The sequence below is a fragment of the Aethina tumida genome, chromosome 2, assembly GCF_024364675.1.
Source record: "Aethina tumida isolate Nest 87 chromosome 2, icAetTumi1.1, whole genome shotgun sequence".
Classification (NCBI taxonomy): domain Eukaryota; kingdom Metazoa; phylum Arthropoda; class Insecta; order Coleoptera; family Nitidulidae; genus Aethina; species Aethina tumida.
Genome location: NC_065436.1, coordinates 35400006 through 35415333, shown reverse-complemented (window position 1 = coordinate 35415333; position 15328 = coordinate 35400006). Strand labels below are relative to the sequence as shown.

At 32.1% G+C, this 15328-nt stretch overlaps 2 protein-coding genes and 1 long non-coding RNA gene across 3 annotated transcripts; 1 reads left to right on the top strand and 2 right to left on the bottom strand.

The window, feature by feature from the left end:
- The first annotated feature begins 352 nt into the window (after positions 1-352).
- Positions 353-2107, top strand: LOC109606395 (nuclear receptor coactivator 5). Its single transcript, XM_020022958.2, has 4 exons — positions 353-1181; positions 1234-1433; positions 1490-1626; positions 1688-2107. The coding sequence occupies exons 1-4, from the start codon at positions 439-441 to the stop codon at positions 2030-2032; spliced, it is 1425 nt and encodes a 474-aa protein (XP_019878517.1). The 5' UTR covers positions 353-438; the 3' UTR covers positions 2033-2107.
- A 29-nt stretch (positions 2108-2136) lies between these two features.
- LOC109605992 (uncharacterized) lies at positions 2137-6182 on the bottom strand. Its single transcript, XM_049962937.1, has 6 exons — positions 5760-6182; positions 5534-5696; positions 4497-4695; positions 4141-4440; positions 3863-4090; positions 2137-3665 (listed from the first exon to the last, which is right to left on the bottom strand). Exons 1-6 carry the CDS (start codon positions 5996-5998, stop codon positions 3553-3555), a joined length of 1242 nt encoding a protein of 413 aa, XP_049818894.1. The 5' UTR covers positions 5999-6182; the 3' UTR covers positions 2137-3552.
- A 1306-nt stretch (positions 6183-7488) lies between these two features.
- Positions 7489-10192, bottom strand: LOC126264600 (uncharacterized). Its single transcript, XR_007547287.1, has 3 exons — positions 10037-10192; positions 9692-9964; positions 7489-7697 (listed from the first exon to the last, which is right to left on the bottom strand). It is a non-coding gene; the product is annotated as an uncharacterized LOC126264600 (long non-coding RNA).
- Between the last annotated feature and the right edge of the window lie 5136 nt (positions 10193-15328).

The window sequence follows — 15328 nt, the reverse complement described above, 5'->3', positions numbered from 1 at the left end:
TTTTGTCCTTTTGACAATTTTCGACGTTGCCACTGGAAGTTAAGGTTTAGTTACAAGCATTTGGATATTTTTAGCAAATTTGATAAATAAAACTGTACTAAAATATCGTACCGTTATGCATAAATCGCATGTTCTTATCACTCAAATATTTTATATCACAACAAAAATGTATGAACACAAGTGCGCATTATTGATAAAAAAAAATGCATATTTTGGTGAAAAAACAAAATGTATTTATTATATTAATAAAGATTAGCAAACAAGTCTTTAATTTAAAAAAATGGTGAATTTCATATTTGACAGTTGCCATTCTGAATTTGGTGTATAAAATTTTATGGTTATGATAGTGTTATTAAACTAAAACCACTATAAACAATGAAACCTTAAACCCAACATCTTTTTTATATTATAGATGTTAATACAAAATACATTAAAAAAATGTACAGAACAGATAAACAGTTCATGAAAAACCCGGCGACGAATTCGTCAAGAATCTACGTTGGTTTCTTGCCCAAAACAATCGTCGCCGACGATTTGGAGGCGAAATTCAAAGTCCACGGTAAAATCCTCGGACTCTTATTACACAAATGCTTCGCGTTCATCCAATACGAGCACGACCACGAAGCCCAAAGGGCCATAGAGCATGAACATGGAACTCTTCTGCACGGTCAGAAGATCAACGTTAGACACGCCTCGGACAGGAACCAGAGGGGCCCCAATAATCAGAACAGGATGAACCAACCGATAAACAATCAGCAAATGCCTCCTAAACCAATGAATCAACCACCCAAACCAATGCCAATTCAGCAACAAAAACCACCAGTTGTGACACCTGAAATTGTTCCAGAAAACACCAGCACTCTTCCTCAAGTACCAGCGAGCACGCCGCAGAAAACGGATGTGCCGCCGACACAGTTCAACCCAGACATTGAAGAGGAGAGTGAACAGTCCTTTTCGCAGACTTCAAGTCAAAGAGATTGGGATAGTTTTGAGAGGAAGCCACACTCAAACAAAAGGCCACATCACAACAACAGAGGGAATTTTAACAAATTGTTTAGGGATGAGAACTATTATAATGGCCCTGTTGATGATTACATTCCACCTGCACAATACCCTCCTGTAGTAGACAGACTTCCAGACAAGAATGATTGTGAGATTATAGTTGTCTCGAAAAATTTGACGTGAGTAACTTGTTAAAACCACATTGACATAGATAAAATGTTTAATTTTCAGGGAGTATGCAGAGTTCATTGAAAGTAGATTGAAACAGTTGGGGTTAATTGTGGATTTGTTGTTTCCAAATGAAGATGTTCCAATAGGGAAAGTATTAGCTAATATTTCCAGTAGGGGCTGTTTGTATGCCATTTTAGTCATGCCACAAAATGAAGAACATAGAAGTATAACATTGAATATTTTACATGGCATTCCTCAAGGTTATTATATAATACTGTAACTAATTTTCAGTTCTATAAACAAATATCCTTTCCAGAGCACAGAAACATGCCTTTGGAGGATGCTTTGATATTAATTATAAGAAATTTTGAAGCATATATGAGAGGTGAAACCACCCCAGTTGAAAAACCAGGAGAGATGACTTTAAATGATAAACATCCTGTTGCGATGCAGGTAACCTATATTTCATGTAATTCTGTTTAAAGATTGATAATTAATAATTATATAATTTCAGATGGCATTGAATATGTTGGCGGAAAACCGCGCCCTGACAACATCCCAATATGACAAACTACTAAAATATTTGCAAGAGCGGCGAGACTTGCAGCACGAGTTCGAAGTTTCCGCTGGTATAGAACAGGAGTCGTCTCAAGAGTCTACGACAAAGCAGGCAGAGTTGCAGAATCGAATTATGAGTATTTTGAATAACAAGGCAGCAGAGGCGGCAATTCCAAAATCTATAACATCGACGGAATCTACCACTTCGCCCAAAGCCGAACCGACGCCCCTTTTGAAAGATCCCACAGTGCAGAAGGCTTTGGATAGTTTTCTTGGTGATATGTTGAAGAAGTTGTCATAGTACTCATTCATAATGTATTGTAATTTTAATTAATTTTATTATATTGTGATAGTAATAAATTAAACAAACGTGTTTTATTTAGTGGATCATAGAAAACAACGATAATTGCACAAAAGCCTTTAATTAAAAATTATGTACTATAACAAAAAAAATGCATCACAAACAAAATTCGACTCGTGACAACTTAAAGCTAAGCTTGGAAATACATTTCCGTTAAATTGGCAAGAATACAGTTTTATAGCCGTTTTCAATTATATTTTAATAAAAGGATACAACAACATACAAAATACACTTAAACTACATGATTTTAAAACTAACAATACATATTAAACAGTCTTACTGCATGTTTTATATTGGCCCAGATCTACAATCTTAATCTCTTAAATAATATCATGGAAAGTGACGCATATAATTGCGAACCTCATAGTCGTAGCCAATAAAATATCACAGTACAAATTTGGGATTTTGAATTTTAAATATGACTAGATATTAATACAATGCGAAATCGCCAAAACGAGATTCCCTAAACCTTATAATTTAGATAATACAAACGCGGTTATAACTACTTCAAGATATGTTCACAATATCAAAACAGGAAGGTTCAGTTTTATATCCGGCAATTAACACAAACAAATAATGAACCAACCTTGTATTATTTATACATTTAATACATCTTGGATTGTAGTGGTGTAATAAAACATGCTATAAAGATTATTATACACTAAGAATTTGAACGGAATTACATAATTCAAATCCTCAAGTAAACTTAAAATCTGTTTAAACATTTCAGATTTATATCTATGTTTTGTTATATAATTTATGAATATAATAGTTGTATAATATTCTAAGGTGTCTGAGATTCTGAAAAATAGTCATACACTGGTGTGCATTTATACAGAGAATTCTTATAAATTCATGTATAAGTAATACATATTAATTTATCTACACGCATTTTTTATAAAAACGCTAAAAATCTTGTTAATAAATTATACAGAAATTTAAATAATAAATAAAATAATATCAATTTTTAGTGTCAGATCACGGTAAAAAGAATAAATTTTAAGTACAAATATCACAAAGAAATACTAAAAAGTTGCCAAATAAATATGATATAATAAATAATTTTTAAAGAGAGACGGAAGACTTCAAATACATGTTTTCATGTCGTGAAAACAATGCAAAGCAAATCTACTATAATTATTCATATGTACATAGTTTTTAAGCAATATTTGCTAAATAAATACTTAAGAATTATAAATAATAAAAAGGAACATTACTATTATACATGTCTGCATAGTTTCTAAGAAAACGGGATTAATATGTCAGTTTAATTAAAATTAAATAAAACCTTTAGGGCTTTCCAAAAAATATACATCTGTTGCGTTAAACGCATTTCAGACTTCTGTTATTTGTGTGTTAAAATGTTACATAATTACTAGCAAAATAGATAAACATTAACATGTTCATATATTACTAGCTTTTAATTGATTACATTTAAAATTAAATGTTTTTTGTACCTATTATGTTTCCTCATAGCGATGCTTATCTTCGTTCTTCCAAGAACTTACTTGTATGTGAGGGGGAGGTAAAAAACTTCTCAGAGATTGTATGAGTTGTATTGTATCCATCAGGGCTGGAAAAACAGTTTATTTAGAAAGGAATGTTAATTTTGCAATTTTGTAAAGGGTATGTATTAAAGTCAGATAAGATCAAAGCTTCTTGAATCATAATCCGAAAGCAACAGAGGGCTCTCAAGGATTCACCTCGGAATTTCATCATAAAAACTTTTCTTGTGTATTGTAATAAATCTATATGCGATGATACACATACTTTTTTGCAGAGCCTCCGACTGTTTGCCGTACGGTTTGCACATTGCGGGCCGAACGTAGCTCTTCATCCTCGACATATTCTTCATGACTTCCCCAAAAGCTCTTACGATTTTCTCTTGTCCACCCTCAGAAATTCGTTTTTCCTCCGTCGGAGCCACCATGTTGGCCGCCGAAGAAGCCCAAGCTCCGTTGTGGAGCGCTAGCAAGTCCTTGTTAGCTGCCGACAAACCTTCAAACACAATTTAACGATTGCTCATTAATAAGATTAGTGCAATTTACCTTCCAAGTTTTCCAAATTTGAACGTAAAAAATCGGTCAACTTGTGATCCACCAGGGGAAGGTCGAAGTGCTGTTTCTGTTGCCCCTTAGCGGTCGCGTTAGCGATGTCGATATGCTGCTGCAGCTGCATCTGTTGCCGCTGCTTCTCAAGATTTGCGTTCAGTTTTTCGATGTTCTGCTGCGCTATCACTCGGTTCTGTTGTTGGATTAATGCGGCGGTCAATTGTTGTTGTGTAGGTGCCACGGACTTGGGCCGATCCAAAAGTTGGGCGTTCGTTTTTGAATCCATACTGTTTTGTCCTGAAAATTTAATTTAAACAGTTAATAAATAATCAGATAAACAAAGGATTTCCTACTGTTTCTTAGGTCAGCGTTGTTTTGTTGAGTTTCAGCCATGTAAGTGGGAGTAGCTAAATGCTGTAAGGTTTTTTGTGTGAGTTCCATTTGGTTTTTGTAATAACGGCAAGCTGGGTTTGGACAGTTCTGTACGACTTCGATGATGAAGTCTTTTTCCATTCCAAAGTTTTCGCGGCCAATTGTATAAGAGTCCATTACCTAAAATTACAGACAATTAAGAATTTATAATGTAGGAGCAATTTATAATAATTTTAAATAATACCCGTATATTTTTTAATTATTTTTTCAACTTAATAAAAATTGAAATATTTTAGTGAAGGTTGTTTTTACCATACGTATTTGTTACACATTCATTCGTTTTCAAGTTTAATATGCGTAATTATCAGTAAAACATTATAACAATTTTAACAACTTAATTGAACATATCCATAACAAATTCCACAACAAAATATAACGTTGATAATATGTTACGATCGAAATATTATGAATAAAGACCCACAGCATTAAATTACTCAAAATTGAAGTCAATGAGGAAACAAGTAATTATGTTATAATGTCACCCAACGTGAACGAATAGAGATTTTAGATGCCAGATAATAAGGTACAAATAAATGAATACAATAAAAAATCTAAAATTTTAAGCCCCAACAAATAATTATTGTAAAATTAAAATTAAAAAGGAAGCTTGTAATTTTAAAATCATTTAAATTGCCTTTGTTAATCAAAAATTAATTTTAATGCAGTGCAAATAATTAAATTGTAGGTATTTATAGATACAGCACTAAAATACATATTGTATTATTGATTGATTTAAATGGTCATAAATCAACTTTTTATGTTTATAATCAATTTTCAAGCTTGAAATTACATAATTTAATAACACATTTGATAATCGTACATGTTGCTATGGGCAAAGTCTTATTAGAAACTAACAGATAAATAAAAATATGTTTGTCAAATTGGAAACAATCCAATATCTGTTTGCATCTAATTATACAATTATCAATATAATAAAAATAAATATGATGGAACTTACAGCACGAACAGTGGCTTCAACTCCAAGATGTAGGCCATGGGGTCCATTCATATGCTTCAACATAACTGCATTGGCAAAATGCTCGAAGGGCAATATAATTTTACCATTCTCCCTCAAAATGAGCCTCCCCTGTGAGTCCAGGGTGACCCTCGAAGCCATCATCCTACAATTTAATAATTTTAATTTGGTGTTCTCCAATTCAACAGCGTTTCAGATATTTACTCACTGTAAATAAGCGGCGCTGGGCAACATCGAGGACTCCTTCAGTTCCGTGAAGCATTGTAACAGTTCCACCGAGGTGTTCCATCCCTTGTTTTGCAAATAGAGCTGGAGCAGCATGTAGAGTTTTTCGGTCACATACCCGGAACCGGGAAAGCCCATGCCGGTGGTCGAGGGCAGATCGTTCACCGACGTCTGTTGTAGGCCTTTCGCTAACACGTTCTTCATCGTTTCCGCCAGATCCATTTCGTGCTTATTTCAATTGTGCCGTGATCGTACGCGTACAGTTCACCTCACATCGTTCCACCATTTAAATTACAATCCGTTCGGCCGGGAAATTTGCTCCGCATAACTTAACACAGCTGATTTTTTAACCGTAACATTTTCGCGAGTGCGGTTGCGCCAACAAAATCATTAAAATTTTATAATGTGATTTAACGGCGGCGAATATTCATTAAGCGCAGCGCGGTGTTGTGCGACGGTCACAGTCTAAGCGACGCAAGCCGAAGAAAGCTGTGGCTGTACCAAAACTATCATTTGTGAACTTATGCGAGATGAAAATGGATAATTTACAACATAATTTTGTTGAAATATCTTAATAGATTATTTATTAACGTACACGTTTTGTGCCTGTTATAAAATAAAGGCAACGTTCCCAAAGTATTTATTTTTATCGGTTAAATGTATGCAACCTAGATTACAAGCGTAGAGACAGGAGCGAAACAAAATTGTAACAATATTTTTTGTGCTGTATCTCAAACATTTAAACACATTAATTCTAAAATAATTAATCAATTTAAACTTCGTGATGTATCAGAAAATATATGAAGAAATAAATCTGAATTGTCTAGACAGAAAATAATTAACACAACAAAAAATATGCGTGGCAAATGAAAGTAAAATTCCCCAACTACAGACAGACAAAACGATTTAATGGTCGCATAATAACAAAAAAAAAATTAATCGCTGTTAGCATATTGCAAACGCGACCGGACTGAATGACACATGCAGCGTCCGATGGTGCGTCCAATTAACGTGCAAGACGATCGTAAAATCCGGTATAGTGAGACCATTACGATTTTAAATCATTTAAGATTACATAATTCGTTCGCGGTGAGCATTAAAACGCCATATGTCGCGCGAAATGGTAAACAATTGTGCGTCCGCTGTTCGTTAGTTAAATTGTTTTCATCGGACCTTGCAACAAAATTCAATGTCAATGGACTTATTTTTATTTTATTCGAATTTTTTATGATATGATCAAGTAGCATGATAAATACAAAAAATTGCAATTAACAATTTATTTCAATTTAGTTAAAATAAATAAACTTAAACATTAAAATGTGTGCCAATTTAAAACAGTATAAAGAATTCTATACTATGTTGTTTTGTGAGCATGTTAATAGATGTCGTACAAATATATAATTTTCTGGGACTTACAATCAGACTTCAAAATACATTTTAATTAATTAATTTTATGCGTGAATTGCAATTGACATATTTTATAATTCTAAACTAGATATACCTTTTTTCAAATTTCTTTCTAAAAATCAATAGAAATTAATAAAATATATATTTTAGTTATATGAATAATTATGAAAATTTAATATTGAAAATTTTGAAAATTTAATAAATGTCTTCTATCTAATATTATTATTTTAGTTTTTGTAAATTAATCTTTTTTACGTTGATAATAATCAATGTATGAAGAAATGAATGTGTTCAAATTAAAATATTACTCAGTTTTTCTTTATTGTCTGTTGAACAGGATGGTTTTGCATTGCAAACTTTGCTTGGTTTGCATTATTTAGCGGCGACACTAAAAATAGATCTTTAACGAATAATAAAGACGGATAATAAGAAGTATCCTGAAATCATACGAAACATCTGTCGGGCAAATTAATGCCGAGCTAGAAACCATCTCATTGACTAGATTGACTTCTTCCTGCAACGTAAAATACAGGAACTCTCAATGAAGTTATTGTTGTCGACCGGGGCTGTTTTCAAGAAAATAAATTTATTATACACATTGTAAAGTTCAGTTAACAACAGAAATCAATGTTACGTTATTGGCGGCAATAATCATTTTTTTTTAACTAGTGAAATTTGAACCTACCGGAAAATATAATTGGTACGTTTTAGCATACGAAAATAGATAGAAAGAAAATTAAGCACTCCCTTCATACAAACCATTGACAAATGGCGCTACAATCTAATTAGTAGAGTGTCGATTCATTAGGACGTTTTATTAAACGGGGGTGCGGGTGCGTTCAAGTGGAAGACGTCCCCTTCATTTGTCTTTTCCCAACTGAAATATCCTTTGTTTTCGTTCTAGCTATGAGTTATTCATACTGTGGAACTTTAAATCTTCACAGTACGTGTAATAAACTAAACAAATTACCACAAACTGTATTTAAACAAAAACTGAAATGACATAGATATTTTTATTTTGCACGGACAAAATAGCGGGAGTAAAACCGAATCAAAAGTGATAGTGGCATCCCCTCGCTTGATCAAAATGGGGTGGAAGCTAATGAATACATGTTGGTACAAGAACCGAGAGTATTCCTTGCGGGTGCTTGCTTTTTATTAGATTGTCCAACCCGATATTTCTATACACCCTCGTACCGTGACTCAGAGAGGAATCTACGCTATTCGTAATTTGCTGAACGGAATTTTGCCGGAATTCAATTGCGTTCGGCTATATTAAATTCCTTTTCCTACTTACGGTTTTGGAATTTTGAACAAGTGACGTCAAAAATCCATCGATAAATAACCCTCACCTCCATCGAACAATATCTACCTAGAACGAATTTCCAAGTGCATTATTGACTAATAGAATGATAATTCGGTAGGTGCTTAAATGGTTTCAGACACTTGTAAAACTGTGTTTTTGACCCGGACACCTGTACGAGATGCCCGATCGGCGCCACCCCCTCCGAAGAACCACAAAGAATCATTCGGTCCGGTCTGGACCCTTTCGATGTTCTCGCCGCCAGGGTTGGATCTTTGACTTGCTGTTTGGAGATTAACGGTCCTTTTAATGCCTGTTTTATGGCGGATTTATTATATTATTGTTTGATCAACAACTGTTAGTGTTACTGTTATGGTTTTAATTCTACGGAAAGTTAATATTTTATTATTAATTTTAATGGCGGTATTTACTACCTAAACACTCACATTTATGACTCAAGTTTATATTTTTTAAATGTGGCACAATTATTCTCATTTAATTGAGAAGGAAAAATTTTCCTTAGTCAATTTAGTTTTAATGGTTGTATCTGTTATTTGTCTACTACTAAATTTATGGTTTACGGTTATGGTTTTTATATTAAAAAATTTTTTATTAACAAATTTTAAATATTTATAGATTTTTTAAATATTGTTAACTTTTTTTAAAGCGTCACAACTTTTTGATCAAATATACATTTTTTGACAATTACAGTTTTTCAAATAATTCTAGATTTGATTGATGATTTCATTTCTGTAGTCAATTATTATGTTACATTTATAAAACCACATATTTTCCTGAATAATAATAACAATTTGCTCCCAATGTAATAATCAAAAATGAGTTTTCCCGACCGCATAGAAAATCCAATTTCACGCTTACATTATCTCAAAACGGTTCGGACACTAAATAAAAGTGGTAGCCGACATTTAAGTTCCCATAACAAATAGCAACGTCCAAAAGGCAATAAAACCCATAGAAGTAAACAACCATCGGACAATAAACGCCAAATACATATTCATCTTTGCACATTTAACACAAACACAAGTAACCGATTAGCCAACAAAAAAACTGTTATGATTTCACTGTTCTTCTCGTTACAAACGAGAAAACGTGTTCGTTGTTACGGTAATCTCGTTAATATTTACGTGGTAACACAGATTCCCGATGGAATGTCACGTAGCTATCTAAAATTCCTGGATACGCACCTGCACGGAGCCGATGCAGGTGTAATTTAGGGCCATTCAAATCACCGCTCGTTGTTTAAAAAAGGTCGAGCCTCTCTTTGTGCCATCACGTGTGTGTGTGGGACATTACCAGTTCTGTTTTGTCAACTTTGGACAGGATATTCCTGATCCGAAAGGCTCAAAAGGCTTTTCTTTACCTAAACAAGAGTCGACGAGTTTGGCTTATTGATTTATTAATTTCATTACTATAATGCACCAGTAATTAATATTATTTCAACCAGTTTTCTCTATATCCTAAAAATATCTTCTTAGAATCAGTTAAGTGAATTAAATTTAATGTTTCTAAACAAGTATTTTGATACTCACATTTTTGTCTGATGATGGAATTTAAAGACTGGAACTAATCACAAATAAAAACAATTACATGACTAGGAACAATTTTTAATTTGGATTTAAAAAATTATAGCTGTTTTGACACTAATTTATTGGCAAATTTATTGTTCAATTTAATGACAGTAATTTGTGTATTACATGTACTAATTTTTTGTCAGTGTGACCAACATATTTATTTACAGGTTAATTTATTTTATTATACAGTGTGGTCCATTTTTGAAAGCGGGACACTCCCATAAAATTTGTATTTTTTGTCCAATTTCGACAAATCTTTTTTAAAAATCAAAGTCTACTGAGTAATTTTTAAACATTAAAATTGAAGTAAAATTTTTAGCTAATCTAACTACAAAATTATCTAATAACTACATTAAGTACCCTCTGAAGTGGGTATATACCAAATTTCTTTCTGTGGAAAAATTAAAAATCATATAAATTCTTATGAATTAATTTTATTTAATCAAATAAGCTATGGAATAAACTGTCTAAAATATCACAAAGTATCTTATTTTTCAAAAAAAAAGAAAAATAGAACTTGTTCGTCATATCAACAATTTATTGGCTATTCAAATATTGGACTAAACTAGTCTGTGAAAAAGTATTATAAATTCATTGGTACTAAAATAAACCGACTACCAAAACCTATTGAAAAATAATTAATTCTTGTTGAATCTTTGATTAAATTTTTAGAATTATAAAACTATTAGATAATTTTGGAAGCTGTTGTTTTATTGAAAGTTTATTGTCAGCCTTTGGGCGTCAATTGATTTATTAATCGAATTAGCATAATGGACCAATAAAAATTCATAATTTTACGTCCGACGTATTAATTAGTACGGTCGGAATGTTATCGCCTTTTTAACACATGACACACGGTCGTAAATCATCGCGAAAAGAGTTGGACTAAAGGAGCCGGGACGCTGATCAATAAATAAAAATGCGAATGTGATAAGAAATGTAGAGATGGACAGATGGTCGTCATTATGGGCCGTGGCAAAAACAAAGGCCGTCTATGGCAGAATCCGGGACCACTAAAAGATGACAGTTGGTCGTTGAAAGCACATATGTACTGATAGTCGGATTGAACGTCTGGCGAATATGTAAATTCAATTCGTTACGCGGTTGGTGGATGAAAGGAAGTCTTTTCGTCTTTTGGTAATGGACATAAAGAAACAGAGATTTGTATTGACACTTTTCGGTGTGGCGAACGAGGAAACGAATATGTATTTATTTAAAATAAAAACGCAATCGACAGTTGTTGTGCCATCAGGTGTTACAAAAAGCGCATTTAGTGTTGCCATATGCCGCAAATTGGTTGGGAATGATTGTAAAGACATCATATCGTGGAAATGCGTGCGTTACGTTACGACCAGAGCCCGAACAAACGAAACACTTTCACAACAACAAATGGTCCGGAGTGTTTTGTAATAGATTTAATAATTAATACAATCACGACAAAGCTTCATCAACCGGCCATTATTACATTATCTGTCTGTTCTTTCGTTTGTTAGAAACGATTTGTAAACTATTGCATGCATATTAGTTAAGTTTTTTGGGTGTTAATTACGGGGGACAATAACTAGAACAAAATATTGTATATTTGTATAATTTGTTTATACATTTTTTTTTCTAGACTTTTTAAAATATAAATAAAATGTGTGATTTTTGATATTTATATTGAACTTTATTATTTAAAGATTTATTTTTTATAAATAATTTTGGTAGTTTATTTATTGAATTGTTTTAATTCATAAAATTGCATATAACTTTTAATCTTCTCAGTAATATACACCAAATTATTTATGATTACTCATATTTTTTTAAATGTTATTAATTGTTATTCCTGAAGTTTATATTTTTTTAAATAAACACAGACAAAGTGTCTAGTAAACACCTAAATATGTTACAACCCTTTCAAAAATTATAATAATAACACCTACCAAATATCCAATTATTATGTTATTTATAATAATTATGCCTATTTATTTTTTTATTAATAACTAATGTCCGGATGGAGCTGCTTTGTTGTTTACGACCGCCCTCATTGATTTGGGATATTGAATATCAGCCTATCGAGTAGGTTTTGGTCCAGATTTCGCCACACCTCCTTTACCTCCAGAATTAGCTGCTGGTGGTGGCTCCTTAATGGTTTTGGAGATTTAACTCTCCTTTTTATAGCATCCCATACTTTTTCTACTGGATTAATGTTTGGGGAATTTGCTGACCAAGCTGGAAAATGAAATTTGGACTCAAATTCGTTAAATAGGGTAACATGAGTAAAACTATGTTATCGCAATATCTAACTGCACTTAAAGTAGTTTCCATTAATAAGAGGTCGGTTCTTCCCCCAAAATTAATTCCTCCCCAAAACATCAATGAACCACCTCCAAAGTTGATCACCTCACGAGTATATTGTAGCCGTGCTTGGTTTCCAGGTTCTCTTCAGATACGTATCATTCCAAAATCTGGGTGGTAGCAAAATCTTGACTAATCAGAAAAGAGAATACGGCTCCAATCATCAGGACACAATTAAGATGTTCCTTTGCCCAAGTTAAATGAGCAATCTGGTTATACTTAAAGGTCTCTGAAATAAATCTTGCTTTCGAATACAGTTTCTGACGGTTTGAGTCGATACATTCAAATCGTAGATCTAAAGAAGTTCTTGTCTTAGTTTGTGAGCTGTTATTTCCGGGTGTCTCCGAGCTTGCAAAGCATAAAGCGGACTTGTACAGGGGTAGTTATCCTACTGCGGCCTAGATGTTTTTCTTTTACGTTATTATACTCTTATCATTTAGATTGTGCCTTTCCAAAATAATAAAAGTATTTTTATTAAAATGTGATGTGTTACTCATATTTTGTTATGTTATTTTTTCAAATATTTGGCTTTCTTAAGATTTTATAATATTTGCTGCGACTTATTACTTTAGTAATGAATATTTCTTTACCTTTATAAAAATATTTTGTGCTAACTATTGAAAATAAAAGTCCCCCGTATTTTTGTTTAAAAAAATAGTTCACGACTGTGTGGTAAAAAATCAGGTGTTCAAGCTTCGTGATTTTGTTATCGCTTTCGTAACATCTACGCTCACGTTTTTACCATCGAGCGAACAAAAGACTCATTTTAAACGTAGATTTTTCAGATTATCCTTCGAAATGTGACATTTGTGACTTCATTACGAAATTTCACAACCACCAAAGAAAACCTATACTAATTAAATGGGTTTTCTCCATTTCCTTGCGTTACTTATGTTATTTTCCCAGTGCGTATAATACCTTGGGATTGTTAAATTAAAGATGATGCATGTCTAGATTACGTTTTTATTATGCTACAAACTCGTATTGTGATCGGACTTGTTTAGTACAACAGATGGTCTGAAATGTAGACACATTTAAAAAAATCGGGTTCTCAGATGTGCTTTCATGTGATTATCGACCCACACAATTGCATTTAATTGATAGCGGACTATAAATAATTTCATTTATTAATATGAAAAAACCTAACGAACTAATATTTCAAAACGATTAATTCAATGGGTCTAGATAGATAGAAATAAAAAAAAAACCGCGAAGGACGCGTTCATTTGGCTGTAATGTGTAACGGCGTAACAATAATAAGATACGCATGCATAATTGTTTCGTAATATCCCCATAAAAGGTCATTTAATAATGGGTGAAGCAATTACCTTTCAAAGGTCAAATATCGTGAGATCATCGCAAAGTCTATTGGGGCACACTTTTTTCGTAGGTCCGGTATACCGAGTATCTATCTTCTTCTTTCTTTTAGTACGTGAAGCCTACAAATTATTTATAACGGATCAATTTCTAATCATTCATCATCATTTTTTTTAAGTTATGAGTCTATTGGTGCACAGATTTTTAGTAGATCCGGTACATGAAAAGTCTTTCTCACACAAATTTTAACACTTGAAAATTGTAGATTATTTATTTAATTTTCAACCTTTCATCATTTTTTTTTTAAATTATGAATCGATTGGTGCATAGTTTTAAACATGATAAGTCTTTCTAAAGTCTTTTTTCTCACGCAAATTTTAATATTGATCCGTTCTAGATTATTTAGAACTATTTAGTTTTTAACTTTTCATTAATCTTTTATTAAATTTTCTATTGCTGCACAGTTTTACTAGATCCGGTACACGAAAAGTCTTTCTAAAGTCTTCTTTCTCAAACATAAAGTTTTTTTAACTTGAAAATTGTAGATTATTTAGAACGATTTAATTTTTAACCTTTCATCAATTTTTTATTAAATTATGAATCGATTGGTGCATAGATTTAGTAGGTCCGATACAGGATAAGTCTTTCTAAAGTCTTCTTTTTCACGCAAATTTTAATATTGACCCGTTCTAGATTATTTAGAATGATTTAGTTTTTAACTTTTCATGAATCTTTTATTAAATTATGAGTCTACTGGTGAACAGTTTTACTAGGTCCGGTATATGGAAAGACTTTCCAAAGTCTTCTTTCTTATGCAAATTTTGATATTGGAACATTGTAGATTATTTAGAACGATTCAATGTTTCTTTATTCAATTATTCTTATTAAATTTTGAGTCTATTGTTGCACAGATTTTTCGTAGATTCGGTACATGAAAAGTTTCCCTAAAGTCTTCTTTCTCACATATCAAGTTTTTTTTTTAAATACTGAATCTATTGATGCACAGAGTTTTAGTAGATCCGGTACATGAAGAGTCTTTCTAAAGTCTTCTTTCTCATGCAAATTTTTATACTGGAACGTTGTAGATTATTTAAAGCGGTTTAATTTTTAACCTTTCATCAACTTTTTATTAAATTATGAGTCTACTGGTGCACATATTTTTAGTACATCGGGAACACAAAAAGTCTTTCTAAAGTCTTCTTTCTCACGCAAATTTTAATACTGGAACATTGTAGATTATTTAGAACGTTTTAATTTTTATTTTTTTATAATTTTTTTTATTAAATTATGTCTTTTTTATTCATTTTTTTAATAATTGTTATTAATTATGTTAAGTATGCGTTTTCTGAATTTTATATAGATTAATTTGTTTTTTTCTTAGTTTTATGTAGCAATTAGATTTCGAAATGGCAGGGTCTCTGATGCAAATTTTATAACTTGCAAATTTATGATAATAAATAAGTTTTTAACGACACAACCAATGGTAAACTGGCTGTTTATCTTTATGTGCTGCATGCTAATTAATGATCAACCTCTGTTCAAAGTTACATGAACCAAAAATTCCATTCCGCGAAACCGAAAATTATGTTTAAAGTA